The 18,781-nt window shown below is 40.6% G+C and overlaps 3 protein-coding genes across 4 annotated transcripts; 2 read left to right on the top strand and 1 right to left on the bottom strand.

Annotated features, from left to right (window-relative positions):
- The first annotated feature begins 96 nt into the window (after positions 1–96).
- Positions 97–2,032, top strand: LOC107217972 (protein MAK16 homolog A). The gene is made up of 8 exons (XM_015655697.2): positions 97–244; positions 323–369; positions 448–591; positions 667–979; positions 1,084–1,179; positions 1,341–1,478; positions 1,585–1,662; positions 1,789–2,032. The coding sequence occupies exons 1-8, from the start codon at positions 230–232 to the stop codon at positions 1,933–1,935; spliced, it is 978 nt and encodes a 325-aa protein (XP_015511183.1). The 5' UTR covers positions 97–229; the 3' UTR covers positions 1,936–2,032.
- A 12,258-nt stretch (positions 2,033–14,290) lies between these two features.
- On the top strand, positions 14,291–16,103 carry LOC107216558 (40S ribosomal protein S10). The gene is made up of 3 exons (XM_015653787.2): positions 14,291–14,446; positions 14,913–15,057; positions 15,694–16,103. Exons 2-3 carry the CDS (start codon positions 14,914–14,916, stop codon positions 16,030–16,032), a joined length of 483 nt encoding a protein of 160 aa, XP_015509273.1. The 5' UTR covers positions 14,291–14,446; position 14,913; the 3' UTR covers positions 16,033–16,103.
- Positions 16,104–16,627: 524 nt separating this feature from the next.
- On the bottom strand, positions 16,628–18,191 carry LOC107216559 (probable DNA-directed RNA polymerases I and III subunit RPAC2). Of its 2 annotated transcripts, none has more exons than XM_015653788.2 (4): positions 18,071–18,191; positions 17,921–17,938; positions 17,211–17,311; positions 16,628–17,038 (listed from the first exon to the last, which is right to left on the bottom strand). In XM_015653788.2, exons 2-4 carry the CDS (start codon positions 17,936–17,938, stop codon positions 16,858–16,860), a joined length of 300 nt encoding a protein of 99 aa, XP_015509274.1. In that variant the 5' UTR covers positions 18,071–18,191; the 3' UTR covers positions 16,628–16,857. The 2 variants fall into 2 exon arrangements, with proteins under 2 accessions (XP_015509274.1, XP_046599791.1); XM_046743835.1 differs by having other exon boundaries at positions 18,003–18,123.
- Between the last annotated feature and the right edge of the window lie 590 nt (positions 18,192–18,781).

The raw sequence follows: 18,781 nt of genomic DNA, 5'->3' as shown, positions 1-18,781 counted from the left end.
CGGATCTACTGACGGCGCTAGAATCGTCCCAACGCTCCATAGTCGTTGCCTTAGCCGGCGGTAGATGGAAACAATGCTGCCATAAGCTTTCGAGGCTCTCGGGTAACCTGTAAAACTTTTCTTTCAGAAGTACGCTGGAGCCCACGTGCTGTGTTCGGCATTTAATGTGCCATTTCGCAAGTGTTAAATTTAATTATTATAGATCGTTTGATATTGCAGTTCAGCTAAAATGCAACACGACGACGTGAGTAAAGATACACGGTTAAATCTGTCAGACGATGTTTCTCAAATGGAAACAAAACTAACCTAAAATATGTTTTAGGTTGTCTGGAGTATTATAAACAAATCGTTCTGTTCCTTCAAAGTCAAGTAAGTGGAATCAACGAATACCTAGTTGGAACGAATCAACATTTATCCTTAGTAATTGACGACATTGTTAATTTTCAGCACGAAAAGTCAGAGGTTTTGTAGAAATGAATACAACCTGACTGGGCTTTGTAGCCGTGCATCTTGCCCGCTTGCAAATAGCCAGTACGCGACTGTACGAGAAGAAAATGGGATAATTTATTTGTATATGAGAACAGCGGAGAGGTAAGCATAGTGTTTAAATTTTTCTTAGTAAATATTCTATCGCAATACTAATGGTTGTTTTTATTGCTTCTACAGGGTTGCATTTCCTACCAATATGTGGGAGAAAGTCAAATTGTCCAGAAACTTTGAAAAAGCAATATATCAGATCAACGAAAACCTAATCTATTGGCCTGGATTTATTAAGGCTAAATGTAAGCAGAGGTTTGTCAAAATCACTCAGTATCTTATTAGAATGAGAAAACTGAGGCTGAGGAGGCAAAAGAAGCTTGTACCCCTGCAAAGAAAAATAGAGAGAAGAGAAAGACGTAGAGAAGAAAAAGCTCTCATTGCAGCAAAGTTAGATACAGCGATTGAGAAACAGCTTATGGAGAGATTGAAACAAGGAATGGTAAATGAAATCTTCAAATTATGTGTTTTCTATATTATTTAACTCTGAAATTGTATTTTCAAATAATTATGGGGCCGTTGCTTTTACTGTTCTTGTCTTTCTAGTATAACGACATCTACAACTTTCCTCAAAAAGTTTTTGAGAAAGCTGTTGAAGAAGTTGAGGTTGAAGGAGAAAGCGAGGCCGAAAGTGAAGAAGAGGTCAGTGTGAACAAGTTGTCCAGTATTTCTCATATTGGGTCAAATGAAAACTTAAAATTCTCAGAAAGTGACATGTCATACTGCTTAGAGACTCGCAAGATCTGTCACCACTTCATTTCTCATATAGACTTTAATTATTCTTATAATAATCTCATGAACAGGAAAAAGAAGAAGAAATTGAAAAGGAGGTTGAAATGGAATTGGAAGCTGAGGAAAATAATCAAGAATTCGTTGTCGCTGACAGTGATGACGACGATGACGACGATGATGATGACATTGATGTACACGAAGCTTCTCAGGTGAAAATCGATCATAAGTTTGAAAATTGAATTAAATAATAAATCATGTTTTTGATTTTACGTTCATAACACAGTTGTTTAAGTAAGTCAATAAATTATATTCCAGAATGAAGATAGCGATTCTGGACGCAGAGAGGAGGTGCAACTTTCCGACAGTTTTGAATCAGATGCATCAGATATCGAGGTATACATGTTTTTATCTTTTTTCATCTTGGTAAACTAATTTTCGGATTGTCTGACCTACTTGAGTTCATAAAGTCAAAACTGGGTCAATTTTCTGATAGTTATATGATAATTATGCTTATTTTAGGATGGCGTACCTTCCACTAGTAAGAAATTCACCAAAAACACTAAACCATCGAAATCATCAAAACCTGGGAAAAAGAGCAAGAAAAGGCCGAGAGTGGAAATTGAATACGAAGTGGAAAATGAGCCACAACGAAGGGTGCGGGCTTAGGATATTAATTTATTATAATAATATCTTAAGAATCAAGTGAAATTAATTGAAACTACTGTATTTTTTAATAAATCTGTATCAGATCGGCATTTTCGTATTTCACGTGCCTAATATTTGAAAGAAAAATCCTGTTCATAAGACAAGGTGCTGTCGCATCCAAGAATTATTGTACAACAATATTGAATTGCGCTCTATGAAAAGTGAGAACACCTGCTAAATACATACGATTCGTGATGCCGTGGATCATAAAAGTATTTTCTCGTACTACTATTAAAGATAATAGCAGTTTACTTGTAAAATTATGTCGAAAACAATACAAAATTTCTTTAATAAATTGCAAATATTGCAGCCGAATGAAGACACGGTATAAATTAATCATTGGAAAATGTAGTACGTTGTTTGAAGAACATAAAGACATACTCCTGGGTAAATTTTTGTGACCAGTTTTCGGCAGGCAAGTGGGCACAGGTGGGCCTGGGAGCGTAAGAGGGTTCTGCTCTATCGACTCTACCCAACGAGCTTGCACCGACATTCGTACCAGCCAAAGTAGTGTCGGTATGAAAGCTTGAGATTGAGTTGGTACAAAGTGAGTACGTAAAACTACTTGTCAACTGCAAGAAATGTCGATCAGCTCGATCACCCACGTGAGAAAAAGCGTGACCGCGTCCACCGCCAACTACCCCCAACTACATCCGAGCATTACCAACCACCCCCAACTACCTCCGAGCATTACCAACCACCCCCAACTACCTCCGAGCATCACCAACCACCGTCAACCACCTCCGACCACCTCCAAACAGCACCTACCATCTCCTACCCCCTTCAAACACCTCGTACAATCTCCGTCCGACTCCTTCCACCCCCCGCCACCACCTGCCAACGCCTACAGCCGCCAACCACCTCCTGCAACTTCCTACCAGCTCTGACCACCTCCTACCATTTCCGAACACCTACCTCTCCCTACCACCTCCGACCATCAGCGACCACCTTCTACCAGCGCCTACCACCTCCTACCATTTCCGACCACTCCAACCACCACCAACCATCTTCGTCCTCCTTGTCCACCCCCGTCGACCCCCCCCCCCCCCCGTCGCCCTCGTCGTCCGCGTTCTCCTCGACCTCCTCCTATCACCGCCAACCACCTCTAAACACCACTAAACACCTTCTACGTTGACTACGGAATATAAAGACAGTTGCCTTAGTGGGCTTTAGTGTGACAACCGGAAATCATCGTGCGCTTGCGCTCCCTGCGATTTTCCAATGGTAGAGTCACTGATCTCTATGATCTCTATGGTAGAGTTGAGAACTTATTGCAGAACATCAGAGAGTTACCGATTTCGACATGATGCTGGCTGCATTCACCTTCCGAGTAACACAGTCTTCGCAAAGGTAAGCCCAAGCCAGTACTTAGCCTGTGTGTGCTTCCCGACTTGTCGGCGATACAAGAAATTAATAATGAGAATAAATCTCTTCCAAAATTCGTAGCAAAACAGTAATTCAATTAAAATATAGGTGCCCGAGAGAAGAATGAATACATAGATCATAAATAATAATAGATCATATTTAATAATGATGCAGAGACCAAAAAGTATACGCGGTCCACATACGATATTACTATACCTATATGATCCATTTACCATTATTGCGTGATGCATACTACAAATTTCATAATTTTCCAGGAGACAAATTAGATTATCTACAATAATACGGCTATAATATGATACAAGAAGAATTATTCATTTTAAAATGGGATTCTATTCGACACGCGCTCGATGTATTCCATAACATTAATATTCATAATTATTCCGAAAACTTTTCATATGCTCTCTCGATCTTGAATTTTCGTAGGCATAGAATCGAAACGCTGTTTTAGCTAGTCGCAAGTGAAGTATCTACGTTGGGTAGAGAAGCAGAATTGTTGCTCGAAAATTGTTCGAACTGCAATACATAACGGATGCGCTAATTTTGATCGAGATAACATGGATGCTCCGTATATGAGAGAGTATTTAACGTAGTGTAGTGATTTAAAGACCTAATGAGGTGATAGGGAGAGCAGGAACGAAGTTTCTTAACACTTCAAGTGTATTTTAACACACATTTGTAAAGTACGAGCAAAATTTTTTATCATCCAACTGTCGCAAAACGGCAGCGTTATTACTTGACCCTTTAACTGAAGAATATATGTTTATTCAACGGCTGACTATCGAAGGGGCTAGCCGCTTGAGTCTGGAAAAGGCAGGAAGGATAAAGTGCGTATATCTTATAAAAAATCTGAAAAGTAAAATCATTACACATCATATCATATCATCAGACATCATACATCATACATCACATCATACATCATCATACATAGTATTAAAGTTCGAAACCAAAGTTTGGGTGTTCGGATGTTCAGAAAGTGACGTCACTAAAATTTTTTTTTCTCTTGACGTCATCAATCTATATAGACGAAAATCAGCTAGCCGAATTCCTCAGTCTGGAAACAACCGCGCAGTAGAGCGGACGGATGAGAATCGCGCTCCGTTAATTTCGAATACCGGGTTCTCAACCTCTTGGAGCCTGCGCTCCGGGTCTGCTTCTTGGTGCAACTCGATTTCAGGGACAAGCGCTCCGTAGTTTCTGCGCTCCGGGTCCACTACCTGGTGAAACTTAAATTCCAGGACAAGCGCTTCGTGGTTCCTGCGCTCCAGGTCCGCTACCTGGTGAAACTAGACTTCCAGGACAAGTACTCCGTTGTTTCTGCACTCCAGGTCCACTACCAGCGGGAACTCGACTTTACGGACAAGCGCTTCACAGTATCTGCTCTCTAGATTCACTACCTGGTGAAGCTTAACTTCCAGGACAAGTGCTCCGTGGTTCCTGTTTCATGTTTACAGTTAATTATTTCAATTCATTTTTCGCGCAAGCACAAATTCAGTAACTATAAATGCGCTAATGAAATTTAGTATATTATCAATTAATTAATTAATCAATTATATTAATCCTCACATAATATTTTTGATGTGTTCTGATACTTAAAATATTTATTACTATTCCAGGAATGATCCGAGGTGGTTAGCGGTGGTTGTTGGAGGTAGTTGGCGGTGGTTGGAAGTGGTCGGAAGTGCACGAGGAGGAGGACGAGGAAGACGAGGAGAACACGGTGGACGCGAAGGACGAGGATTTGTGCTCGGTCAGTAAAACATTTTTATGATATTTGCTGGCAATTGTAATTATATTTCATCTGAAATATTACAAACTTGTCACGTTTACAATAAATTATTTCAATTCATTTTTCGCGCAAGCACATGTTCAGCAGCTTCAAATGCGCTAATAAAATTGATTATATTATTAATTAATTAATTAATTATATGAATCCTTACGTAATGTTTTTGATGTGTTCTTATACTGAAAATATTTATTGCTATTCCAGGTACAACCTGAGGTGGTTATCGGTGGTTGTTCGAGGTGGTTGGTGATTGTTGGAGGTGGTCGAAGGTGGACGAGGAGGAGGACGAACTGAACTGAGTCTCAAAGCCCTGTTGACACAAAAGCAGCTATTCGATAGAAATTATAGTTTATAGTTTACACAGCCCATTGCATGATATTTCATTATAAATACATATGTTTCAATGTATTTAGGAATAATTTATCAAATATACAGAGGTCATGTGCTAATAATAAATGAATTGATTCGACCGCAGTTTGATGTATTCATTAGAGCTTTAACAATAAATTTAAGCTTTGTTACTTCTTTTATTTTATTATAGATAATCAAAAACATTTCCGACTATTCGTGCTGTGGAAGCATGGGGATTAAGCCAAATGTAGCAAAAGATTAGAAACAGTGTATGTAGAGTACGGGTATTTTTCTAATAATGCAAATAGAATAGAATACCACGCCTTGCGAATTAGCTTTCCAGACAGAGATGAATGATGAATTTTAAGGACTGCATTATCGTTGTTGAATACTCTATGCCTCATGGGAAAAGAAAATCTGTAACGATAAAATTATGCACCGGATCATCGTCGACTTTAACTTTTGAAATGTCCTACCGTTTTCGAACCCCTCCTACCTCCCCCAGCCACCTCCCGCCATCAATGGCCACTTTCGACCATCCCCTATCACCTTCTGCCAGCGCCGACCACCTCCTACCATTTCCGAACACCTCCAACCATCCTATTTACCTATATTACTAGATTAGCTATGATATGAAAAGAGAAGAATTATTCATTTCGAAATGGGATTCTATTCGACGCGCGCTCGATGTATTCCATAACATTAGTATTCATAATTATTCCAACAACTTTTCATTTGCTCTCTCGATCTTGAATTTTCATAGGCATAGAATCGAAACGTTGTTTTAGCTGGTCGCAAGTGAAGTATCTGCGTTGAGTGGAGGAGCAGAATTGTTTTTCGAAAAGCATTCGGATGGAAAAAAATTCAGAGTAACTGTAATACATCACGGATGCGCTAATTTTGAACGAGATGAAATGGATGCTTCGTATATGAGACGGTATTTAACGCTGCGTAGTGGTTTAAAGACCTAGAAAGGTGATAGGGAGAGAAAGAACGACGCTTCTTAACACTTCGAGTGTATTTTAACACACATTTGAAAATACGAGCGAAATTTTTCATCATCCAACTGTCGCAGAACGGCAGCGTTATTAGCCGACCCGTTAACTGAAGGATATATCTTCAGTCAACGGCTGACCATCGAAGGGCCTGGCCGGTTGAGTCTGGAATCGGCAGGAGAGATAAATTGTGTATTTCTTGTATGAAATGTGAAAGCTAAAGTCATTATACATCATATCATATCATCATACATCATACATCATACATCGTACATCATACATCATCATACACAGTATCAAAGTTCGAAACCATAGTTTGGATGTCGGACGTTCAGAAAGTGACGTCACCATTTCAAAATCAGCTAGCCGAATTCCTCAGTCGGGAAACAACCGCGCAGTAGAGCGGACGCATGAGAGTCGCGCTCCGCAAATTTCGAGTACCGGGTTCTCAACCTCACGGATCCCGCGCTTCGGGTCCGCTACGTATTTCGAGTACCGGGTTCTCAACCTCCCGGATCCCGCGCTTCGGGTCCGCTACGCGGTGAAACTCGACTTCCAGGATAAGCGCTCCGTGGTTCCTGATTCACGTTTACAATAAATTATTTCAATTCGTTTTTCGCGCAAGCCCATATTCAGTAGCTGTCAGTCCGCTAATAAAATTTCTCGACTTCCAGGATAAGCGCTCCGTGGTTCCTGGTTCACGTTTACAATAAATTATTTCAATTCGTTTTTCGCGCAACCCCAAATTCGGTAGCTGTCAGTCCGCTAATAAAATTTCTCGACTTCCAGGATAAGCGCTCCGTGGTTCCTGGTTCACGTTTACAATAAATTATTTCAATTCGTTTTTCGCGCAACCCCAAATTTGGTAGCTGTCAGTCCGCTAATAAAATTTCTCGACTTCCAGGATAAGCGCTCCGTGGTTCCTGGTTCACGTTTACAATAAATTATTTCAATTCGTTTTTCGCGCAAACCCAAATTCGGTAGCTGTCAGTCCGCTAATAAAATTTCTCGACTTCCAGGATAAGCGCTCCGTGGTTCCTGGTTCACGTCTACAATAAATTATTTCAATTCGTTTTTCGCGCAAGCCTATATTCAGTAGCTGTCAGTCCGCTAATAAAATTTCTCGACTTCCAGGATAAGCGCTCCGTGGTTCCTGGTTCACGTTTACAATAAATTATTTCAATTCGTTTTTCGCGCAACCCCAAATTCGGTAGCTGTCAGTCCGCTGATAAAATTTCTCGACTTCCAGGATAAGCGCTCCGTGGTTCCTGGTTCACGTTTACAATAAATTATTTCAATTCGTTTTTCGCGCAAACCCAAATTCGGTAGCTGTCAGTCCGCTAATAAAATTTCTCGACTTCCAGGATAAGCGCTCCGTGGTTCCTGGTTCACGTTTACAATAAATTATTTCAATTCGTTTTTCGCGCAAGCCCATATTCAGTAGCTGTCAGTCCGCTAATAAAATTTCTCGACTTCCAGGATAAGCGCTCCGTGGTTCCTGGTTCACGTTTACAATAAATTATTTCAATTCGTTTTTCGCGCAAGCCCATATTCAGTAGCTGTCAGTCCGCTAATAAAATTTCTCGACTTCCAGGATAAGCGCTCCGTGGTTCCTGGTTCACGTTTACAATAAATTATTTCAATTCGTTTTTCGCGCAAGCCCATATTCAGTAGCTGTCAGTCCGCTAATAAAATTTCTCGACTTCCAGGATAAGCGCTCCGTGGTTCCTGGTTCACGTTTACAATAAATTATTTCAATTCGTTTTTCGCGCAAACCCAAATTCGGTAGCTGTCAGTCCGCTAATAAAATTTCTCGACTTCCAGGATAAGCGCTCCGTGGTTCCTGGTTCACGTTTACAATAAATTATTTCAATTCGTTTTTCGCGCAACCCCAAATTCGGTAGCTGTCAGTCCGGTAATAAAATTTCTCGACTTCCAGGATAAGCGCTCCGTGGTTCCTGGTTCACGTTTACAATAAATTATTTCAATTCGTTTTTCGCGCAACCCCAAATTCGGTAGCTGTCAGTCCGCTAATAAAATTTCTCGACTTGCAGGATAAGCGCTCCGTGGTTCCTGGTTCACGTTCACAATAAATTATTTCAATTCGTTTTTCGCGCAACCCCAAATTTGGTAGCTGTCAGTCCGCTGATAAAATTTCTCGACTTCCAGGATAAGCGCTCCGTGGTTCCTGGTTCACGTTTACAATAAATTATTTCAATTCGTTTTTCGCGCAAACCCAAATTCGGTAGCTGTCAGTCCGCTAATAAAATTTCTCGACTTCCAGGATAAGCGCTCCGTGGTTCCTGGTTCACGTTTACAATAAATTATTTCAATTCGTTTTTCGCGCAAGCCCATATTCAGTAGCTGTCAGTCCGCTAATAAAATTTCTCGACTTCCAGGATAAGCGCTCCGTGGTTCCTGGTTCACGTTTACAATAAATTATTTCAATTCGTTTTTCGCGCAAGCCCATATTCAGTAGCTGTCAGTCCGCTAATAAAATTTCTCGACTTCCAGGATAAGCGCTCCGTGGTTCCTGGTTCACGTTTACAATAAATTATTTCAATTCGTTTTTCGCGCAAGCCTATATTCAGTAGCTGTCAGTCCGCTAATAAAATTTCTCGACTTCCAGGATGAGCGCTCCGTGGTTCCTGGTTCACGTTTACAATAAATTATTTCAATTCGTTTTTCGCGCAACCCCAAATTCGGTAGCTGTCAGTCCGGTAATAAAATTTCTCGACTTCCAGGATAAGCGCTCCGTGGTTCCTGGTTCACGTTTACAATAAATTATTTCAATTCGTTTTTCGCGCAAACCCAAATTCGGTAGCTGTCAGTCCGCTAATAAAATTTCTCGAATTCCAGGATAAGCGCTCCGTGGTTCCTGGTTCATGTTTACAATAAATTATTTCAATTCGTTTTTCGCGCAACCCCAAATTCGGTAGCTGTCGGTCCGCTAATAAAATTTCTCGACTTCCAGGATAAGCGCTCCGTGGTTCCTGGTTCACGTTTACAATAAATTATTTCAATTCGTTTTTCGCGCAACCCCAAATTCGGTAGCTGTCAGTCCTATTCAAGGTATAACCTGAGGTGGTTATCGGTGGTTGTTCGAGGTGGTTGAAGGTGGTCTGAGGTGGATGAGGAAAAGGACGAGGAGGACGAGGATTTGTGCTGGGTGAGTAAAACACTTTTATAATATTTCATGGCAATTGTAATTATATTTCATCTGAAATATTACAAACTTGTCACATTTACAATAAATTATTTCAATTCATCTTTCGTGCAAGCACATATTCAGTAGCTATGAATAATCTTATACAATTTATTATATTATTAATTAATTAATTAATATTCCTATAATATTTAATGGCAATTGTAATTATATTTTATCTGAAATATTACAAACTTGTCACGTTTACAATAAATTACTTCAATTCATCTTTCGTGCAAGCACATATTCAGTAGCTATGAATAATCTTATACAATGTATTATATTATTAATTAATTAATTAATATTCCTATAATATTTAATGGCAATTGTAATTATATTTCATCTGAAATATTACAAACTTGTCACGTTTACAATAAATTATTTCAATTCATTTTTCGTGCAAGCACATATTCAGTGGCTATGAATAATCTTGTACAATTTATTATATTATTAAATAATTCATTAATTACATTAATCCTTACACAATATTTTTGATGTGTTCCTATACTAAAAATATTCATTACTATTCCAGGTATTACCCGAGGTGGTCGGAGGTGGACGTGGAGGAGGACGAGCTGGACGAGGAGGAGGACCAGGTGGACGAGGAGGAGGCGGGGTGGGTCGTGGGAGAGGACCTCTCCTCTCCTCAGAGGAGGGGCGGTGGAGGGGCAGGGAAGGGGAAGAGGTGGGCGGGGAGGGGGAAGGGAAGGGAAGGGAAGGGAAGGGAAGGGAAGGGAAGGGGAGGGGAGGGGAGGGGAGGGGAGGGGAGGGCCGGGGGGAGGGGAGGGCCGGGGTGGGGGGGAGGGTGGGCGGGCGGGAGGGAGGGCGGGAGGGCGGGAGGGCGGGAGGGAGGGCGGGAGGGCGCGGGGGGGGGGGGGGGGGGGGGGGGGTGTACTGCTCTATTAACTCTAATGGGCTCGCATCGACATCCGTCCTCCTCTCCCCCCACCCTCCCTCCCTCCCGCCCGCCCTCCCTCCCTCCCGCCCTCCCTCCCTCCCTCCCTCCCGCCCTCCACCCCCCCCTCCCCTTCCCCTCCCCCCGGCCCACCCCTCCTCTTCCCGTCCCGTCCCTTCCCTTCCCTTCCCTTCCCTTCCCCCTCCCCGCCCACCTCTCCCCCTTCCCTGCCCCTCCCCCTCTCCTCCTCTGAGGAGAGGAGAGGTCCTCTCCCACGACCCACCCCGCCTCCTCCTCGTCCACCTGGTCCTCCTCCTCCTCGGCCACCTGGTCCTCCTCCTCGTCCAGCTCGTCCTCCTCCTCGTCCACCTCCGACCACCTCGGGTAATACCTGGAATAGTAATGAATATTTTTAGTATAGGAACACATCAAAAATATTGTGTAAGGATTAATGTAATTAATGAATTAATTAATAATATAATAGATTGTACAAGATTATTCATAGCCACTGAATATGTGCTTGCACGAAAAATGAATTGAAATAATTTATTGTAAACGTGACAAGTTTGTAATATTTCAGATGAAATATAATTACAATTGCCATTAAATATTATAGGAATATTAATTAATTAATTAATAATATAATAAATTGTATAAGATTATTCATAGCTACTGAATATGTGCTTGCACGAAAGATGAATTGAAGTAATTTATTGTAAACGTGACAAGTTTGTAATATTTCAGATGAAATATAATTACAATTGCCATTAAATATTATAGGAATATTAATTAATTAATTAATAATATAATAAATTGTATAAGATTATTCATAGCTACTGAATATGTGCTTGCACGAAAGATGAATTGAAATAATTTATTGTAAATGTGACAAGTTTGTAATATTTCAGATGAAATATAATTACAATTGCCATGAAATATTATAAAAGTGTTTTACTCACCCAGCACAAATCCTCGTCCTCCTCGTCCTTTTCCTCATCCACCTCAGACCACCTTCAACCACCTCGAACAACCACCGATAACCACCTCAGGTTATACCTTGAATAGGACTGACAGCTACCGAATTTGGGGTTGCGCGAAAAACGAATTGAAATAATTTATTGTAAACGTGAACCAGGAACCACGGAGCGCTTATCCTGGAAGTCGAGAAATTTTATTAGCGGACCGACAGCTACCGAATTTGGGGTTGCGCGAAAAACGAATTGAAATAATTTATTGTAAACGTGAACCAGGAACCACGGAGCGCTTATCCTGGAAGTCGAGAAATTTTATTAGCGGACTGACAGCTACCGAATTTGGGGTTGCGCGAAAAACGAATTGAAATAATTTATTGTAAATGTGAACCAGGAACCACGGAGCGCTTATCCTGGAAGTCGAGAAATTTTATTACCGGACTGACAGCTACCGAATTTGGGGTTGCGCGAAAAACGAATTGAAATAATTTATTGTAAACGTGAACCAGGAACCACGGAGCGCTTATCCTGGAAGTCGAGAAATTTTATTACCGGACTGACAGCTACCGAATTTGGGGTTGCGCGAAAAACGAATTGAAATAATTTATTGTAAACGTGAACCAGGAACCACGGAGCGCTTATCCTGGAAGTCGAGAAATTTTATTAGCGGACTGACAGCTACCGAATTTGGGTTTGCGCGAAAAACGAATTGAAATAATTTATTGTAGACGTGAACCAGGAACCACGGAGCGCTTATCCTGGAAGTCGAGAAATTTTATTAGCGGACTGAGAGCTACCGAATTTGGGGTTGCGCGAAAAACGAATTGAAATAATTTATTGTAAACGTGAACCAGGAACCACGGAGCGCTTATCCTGGAAGTCGAGAAATTTTATTAGCGGACTGACAGCTACCGAATTTGGGGTTGCGCGAAAAACGAATTGAAATAATTTATTGTAAACGTGAACCAGGAACCACGGAGCGCTTATCCTGGAAGTCGAGAAATTTTATTAGCGGACTGACAGCTACCGAATTTGGGGTTGCGCGAAAAACGAATTGAAATAATTTATTGTAAACGTGAACCAGGAACCACGGAGCGCTTATCCTGGAAGTCGAGAAATTTTATTAGCGGACTGAGAGCTACCGAATTTGGGGTTGCGCGAAAAACGAATTGAAATAATTTATTGTAAACGTGAACCAGGAACCACGGAGCGCTTATCCTGGAAGTCGAGAAATTTTATTAGCGGACTGACAGCTACCAAATTTGGGGTTGCGCGAAAAACGAATTGAAATAATTTATTGTAAACGTGAACCAGGAACCACGGAGCGCTTATCCTGGAAGTTGAGAAATTTTATTAGCGGACTGACAGCTACCGAATTTGGGTTTGCGCGAAAAACGAATTGAAATAATTTATTGTAAACGTGAACCAGGAACCACGGAGCGCTTATCCTGGAAGTCGAGAAATTTTATTAGCGGACTGACAGCTACCGAATTTGGGGTTGCGCGAAAAACGAATTGAAATAATTTATTGTAAACGTGAACCAGGAACCACGGAGCGCTTATCCTGGAAGTCGAGAAATTTTATTAGCGGACTGACAGCTACCGAATTTGGGGTTGCGCGAAAAACGAATTGAAATAATTTATTGTAAACGTGAACCAGGAACCACGGAGCGCTTATCCTGGAAGTCGAGAAATTTTATTAGCGGACTGACAGCTACCGAATTTGGGGTTGCGCGAAAAACGAATTGAAATAATTTATTGTAAACGTGAACCAGGAACCACGGAGCGCTTATCCTGGAAGTCGAGAAATTTTATTAGCGGACTGACAGCTACCGAATTTGGGGTTGCGCGAAAAACGAATTGAAATAATTTATTGTAAACGTGAACCAGGAACCACGGAGCGCTTATCCTGGAAGTCGAGAAATTTTATTAGCGGACTGACAGCTACTGAATATGGGCTTGCGCGAAAAACGAATTGAAATAATTTATTGTAAACGTGAATCAGGAACCACGGAGCGCTTATCCTGGAAGTCGAGTTTCACCGCGTAGCGGACCCGAAGCGCGGGATCCGGGAGGTTGAGAACCCGGTACTCGAAATACGTAGCGGACCCGAAGCGCGGGATCCGTGAGGTTGAGAACCCGGTACTCGAAATTTGCGGAGCGCGACTCTCATGCGTCCGCTCTACTGCGCGGTTGTTTCCCGACTGAGGAATTCGGCTAGCTGATTTTGAATTGGTGACGTCACTTTCTGAACGTCCGACATCCAAACTATGGTTTCGAACTTTGATACTGTGTATGATGATGTATGATGTACGATGTATGATGTATGATGTATGATGATATGATATGATGTATAATGACTTTAGCTTTCACATTTCATACAAGAAATACACAATTTATCTCTCCTGCCGATTCCAGACTCAACCGGCCAGGCCCTTCGATGGTCAGCCGTTGACTGAAGATATATCCTTCAGTTAACGGGTCGGCTAATAACGCTGCCGTTCTGCGACAGTTGAATGATGAACAAAGTAGTAATAACAGTTATCATAGGCAGGGTAAATGCATTGCATCACGAATATAGCCTTTTCATTACCCATCATCAACGCCATCATTGTGTGGCATATTTGAATTATGCGCAGCTAGATATTATTCTACACGATCTAATGACGTTACTACGGCGAGCCAGTGGCGAACCCGCGGACCATGGAGACTAGACAGAGAGAAGGTTTCTCTTTGGACTAGAGCCGCGGACGTAACACTTTCGATATCACAGCGCTGCATGTGGCAGAAATCCGAACTCTCGATATAGCGAGCGATGATTCACGGTAAAGAACGCGCGAATGGTGGCCTTCTTTTTCCGGTGACAAGTCCGACACGAAGTACCGAAGTACGTCTGATTTTCTAACAAATCCACAGATATCTCGTGCATCCGCAATATTTAACGTGCAATCATAGTCTTAATATATTATTAGTTTACCCACGAGCCATAAAAACCTCGTAGTCGTAATTTCACGCAGTCAGATGCGATATAATTTACGTGAATCTAGTGTTGTGAGCTGTGTTGAAGAATGTCCATGTCGGATGTATCTTGTATTCGCCACGCAATTGTCGCGTGGATATTCAAATTTAATTCGTCCAATTGAATCTCATATGGCTCGAGAAAAATGTGTTATCTTGTTATTTTGACAGAAAAAATTTCAAACTTGACGCATATAATCATCAAGCGAATTCTTGTTTTAAACCCAATTGATCGTGACATGTTGCAACTTGGCTTAACCTAACCCAATACAACCTAACCTAGAGCTGCAATAAATTATGATATTGAAATAGATACTCTTTTCGATGATTTACAGAATGTTGATGCCCAAGAAAAATCGTGTCGCCATTTACGAGTACCTCTTCAAGGAGGGAGTAATGGTGGCTAAAAAGGATTATCACGCACCCAAGCATCCCGAACTTGAGACCATACCCAATTTGCAGGTTATCAAAGCTATGCAGGTAATGGAAGTAAACGTCACGAAATTTCGCTGGCCCCTTGTCAATTATTCTGCTGGCGGACAGTGTTGATCCACACAACCAATTGGCAGATTCACTGTGTAGTGCGAATACAAACGTCAAGATAAAATAAGTTGACTATTTGACGACATGAGAAGTAGCGTGATTTATCAAAAATGTATTATCATTAAATGGTATATCAGTTGAGTCATATTTTTTGGTTGGAATACCTGTAAGAGTGAGAATTCCCGAAACCAGGTAGCATACGTACTCTCGGAGTGTACCTGCTCTGAAAAACAAAACATTTGATTTTGATAGTTCCATTGTTTACAGAAATATCATTGTAAAGCTGTGCATCATTAACTTGCTCTATAACATACCACGTACACTGGCATGCATTTGTGTTTTCAAGTCTCTTGCTAATTTGCTGAAAATTACTCATATTTTTTTAACTGGTAAAAAAAAATTAGGAAATTGCTACATTTAGCATATCTAAAGTGTGGCATGTAGCGACATGGGAAGACGCAGAGACGTGTGAAAAAATGCTCTTTATTATTATGACTTCATACAAAATAACTTTTTTAGAATACCAATGCTTATGTCATTATACCATTATGTATCGTATGATTATGATTTCAGTCCTTGAAGTCACGAGGTTTTGTCAACGAGCAGTTTGCTTGGAGACACTTCTACTGGTACCTGACGAACGAGGGCATCGAATACCTGCGAGCCTATCTCCATCTCCCTCCAGAAATTGTTCCTGCGACATTGAAGAGGCAAGTCAGACCTGAAACCGCGAGGCCTAGGCCCGCTGCTGGCCCTAGGAGCGAAGGTTCGCGTCCAGCCGAAGACCGTGCCGGTTATCGCCGAGGTCCTGGCGGACCGCCAGCACCTGGTGATAAAAAGGCTGATGTTGGCGCTGGCACTGGTGATCTCGAATTCCGGGGAGGATTTGGGCGCGGAAAAGCTCCACAATAAATAAGCTTCGTTTATTACATAAAATGCTACAAAATCTGTATAACCGTGAATAAAGTATTACTCGGTGCATACCCATTTCTTTAGTTTTCCCTGTGTTTATTCAAAACAGTCGTACCAGTGGCTATTATTTTTTATCTTTTGACAGAATTTTTATAGTAGGAAGTAACTGTGATTAGTGCAGAGGTTTCATATTTTTCAAGAGAGTGAGTATATTTTGACTTGATGAAATCATGCATTATCATTTTACAATGAGTGACTTTTACACTGTTAGTATATGACAAAAATCTAGTGTTTCAATTTCCTGATCTTGTTGCATTATTTGTCTACGAATTTTAAAAATAACAATTGCGCTCCGCCGATAATTTTTGATTAGTGTTCAAGTTACTACAGAAGTTTGCGCTGTTATAAACTGATTTTAGGTGACTATATATCAAATAAAACTGCTAAAAGAAATCTTTCAGAGGGTTCTATTATCACAATGCGTATAGATCAGTCTATGTGGGAAATCCCGATTTTCGTTTCTAGTGAAATCACAAACTTGCGTTACGGCAGGCTGAGACAGATGTACGGGGTACGTTATTTAAATAGCGCCGAATATTTTTAATTCTATTGTTTATTCAAAGATATAAAATACAAGATTCACGTTCTGTAGTTAATCTGAGTTTCTTTTCTGTTGTTGTGCCAATCTATTCTAAGTAAAGACACAAAATTGATTTGAAACTGACGACAAATCAGGTTCACTTCTCCAAGTCATAAGAGAGGATTCATAATACAAACATCCCTTGTATCTCACAATTGTCTCCAAACAAGTCACTCATGTGAATTTTAACGGGAGGCCTGCCATGCGGTTTCAAAAGCTTTGGCAGTATGTTCGCAGGCTTTCTCCAGATCTTCTAAACCCTTCCTCAATATATCAACGGCACGACCAGACTTTGCCTGTATCCTGAAGTGCATCTTAGTCTCTGCAGGATGGGGCACCGTATAACCACAGAATTGAACATCTGGACTACAAATGGATTAGAATACGTTGTAATTAAATCGTTTTGGACTCGATATTCATAATAAACATTCATGAATACAGAGATGTATAAAGGGTAAATTAGGACAAGAAATTGAAATAATATCAATACTGAAAAAAGTGAAACAAAGAATAAAACTAGCGACGGAAAAATTTTTACTATTGAGCAATAATTGATCGAAGAGCATTTCCCAAAGTATGACCCTCGTCCTGGAATACAAAAGTTCGTGATTTTTCTCCAGACTCCCCATCTCCGGCAAGCTGCAAGTAGAAAATATTAAACTATTAACGATATTGTTCCCCAACACAATGGTTATGGAAAATAACACTGGTTCTACTCGTATGTAAGAGTAACTACAAAAGAGTATCACTCTTCACACGAAATCTAACAATCTATGAACTGTCTACGCGGGCAGTCTTCTTTTGACCACATGTGTGTGTACTCACTTCTGGTAACTATCTGCTCGACAAGTGCAATACGAGTTTATTCCATGCAACGCTTTATCACATCGTACTCGAATTAATCGTGAATTTATTTTTATCGTGCCTATTCCCAGGGCACTGACTTGATTTGCATGCAATTCGTAAGATCGTAAGCGAATCACGCAGTTACGCGAGAAATGTTAGAACAAGTTCGCCCTGCATTCTAGCCTGCAGGTTTTATTAACTTTCGGAGAGAAAACTTCCACGAAAATCGACCAATTTAAATAAATGCTTACTGAACGCTTTTCATGCCCAGCAGCGCTAAGAAGCGTTATATACAGAAATATGTTCAAGGAATAGAATCACTTTACAGTTTCAGTGACGTTGAAGGTCGCTATGTAAATCCAGCAATCGGTAAACTGTTTTAGAAAATGCTATTCATATTACCTCTGCTAAACGTCCCATCTGAAAACAGATTACGAGGTTAATCTTTCAATGATTCTTGTGAGGAAATATGTCACTAATCTACCTTCATTCAATAGGAAATAAATGTAAACGCGATTATAAAAATTTTCTCTTTTGCATTTTATAGGTTACCAGCACCGTTGTCTTGCGCTTCTTATAGGTATACCCGTTGACAGTTGACGCGTGAACGTTGCTGCTGCTACATGATTGCGATGCTATGTTCAGGATAGTCACATTCAAATAATTCTGCCGGAACGTTCGAACGCGTTCGGCACATGCTTGCGTTTCGAAATTCGAAAAATACTGAACAAACAATCAATCCTTATTGCCAAATACGTAACTTTTTCAAAAAAAAATTTAACACGGAGAATAAAGAAGTAGGATGGAAATGAAAAATCATGTTTAAATAATTAATTACATGAAATGAAAAAACGTGTAAATTAAAGAGTTCGCTGTCCTCAGACATCTGACGAAATCTATTTGATCAGAGGATTTATATCTTGCAATACATTTGAAAATTTTTCGTCCACGGCGCAACGGATAATTTTTACCACCGAATGCCCTATTTAGACTATACGCTGTATATCTCGTCAGGTCTTTGTCCTTTGCAGTCTGATAATTGCTAGTTCGAAAGCCAGCTTTTAAGTTAGCGAGCAATCATCAAAATTGCAGGCAACTGTGATTCATCTTTGAAACTACTGAAATTTTACAATACGTTTAGGATAAGGATTTGTTCTACGCAAATTCAAATGCCCATGAAATATATATTATATTTATTTTACCAACATTATAGCATAAATGTATGTTCGACGAGATAGGCGTTAGTCAAAAGTACAGTACTCA

Source organism: Neodiprion lecontei, chromosome 6 (genome assembly GCF_021901455.1).
Source record: "Neodiprion lecontei isolate iyNeoLeco1 chromosome 6, iyNeoLeco1.1, whole genome shotgun sequence".
Lineage (NCBI taxonomy): Eukaryota > Metazoa > Arthropoda > Insecta > Hymenoptera > Diprionidae > Neodiprion > Neodiprion lecontei.
The sequence above is the reverse complement of the archived record's forward strand: the minus strand, read 5'-3'. Positions and strand labels throughout refer to the sequence as shown.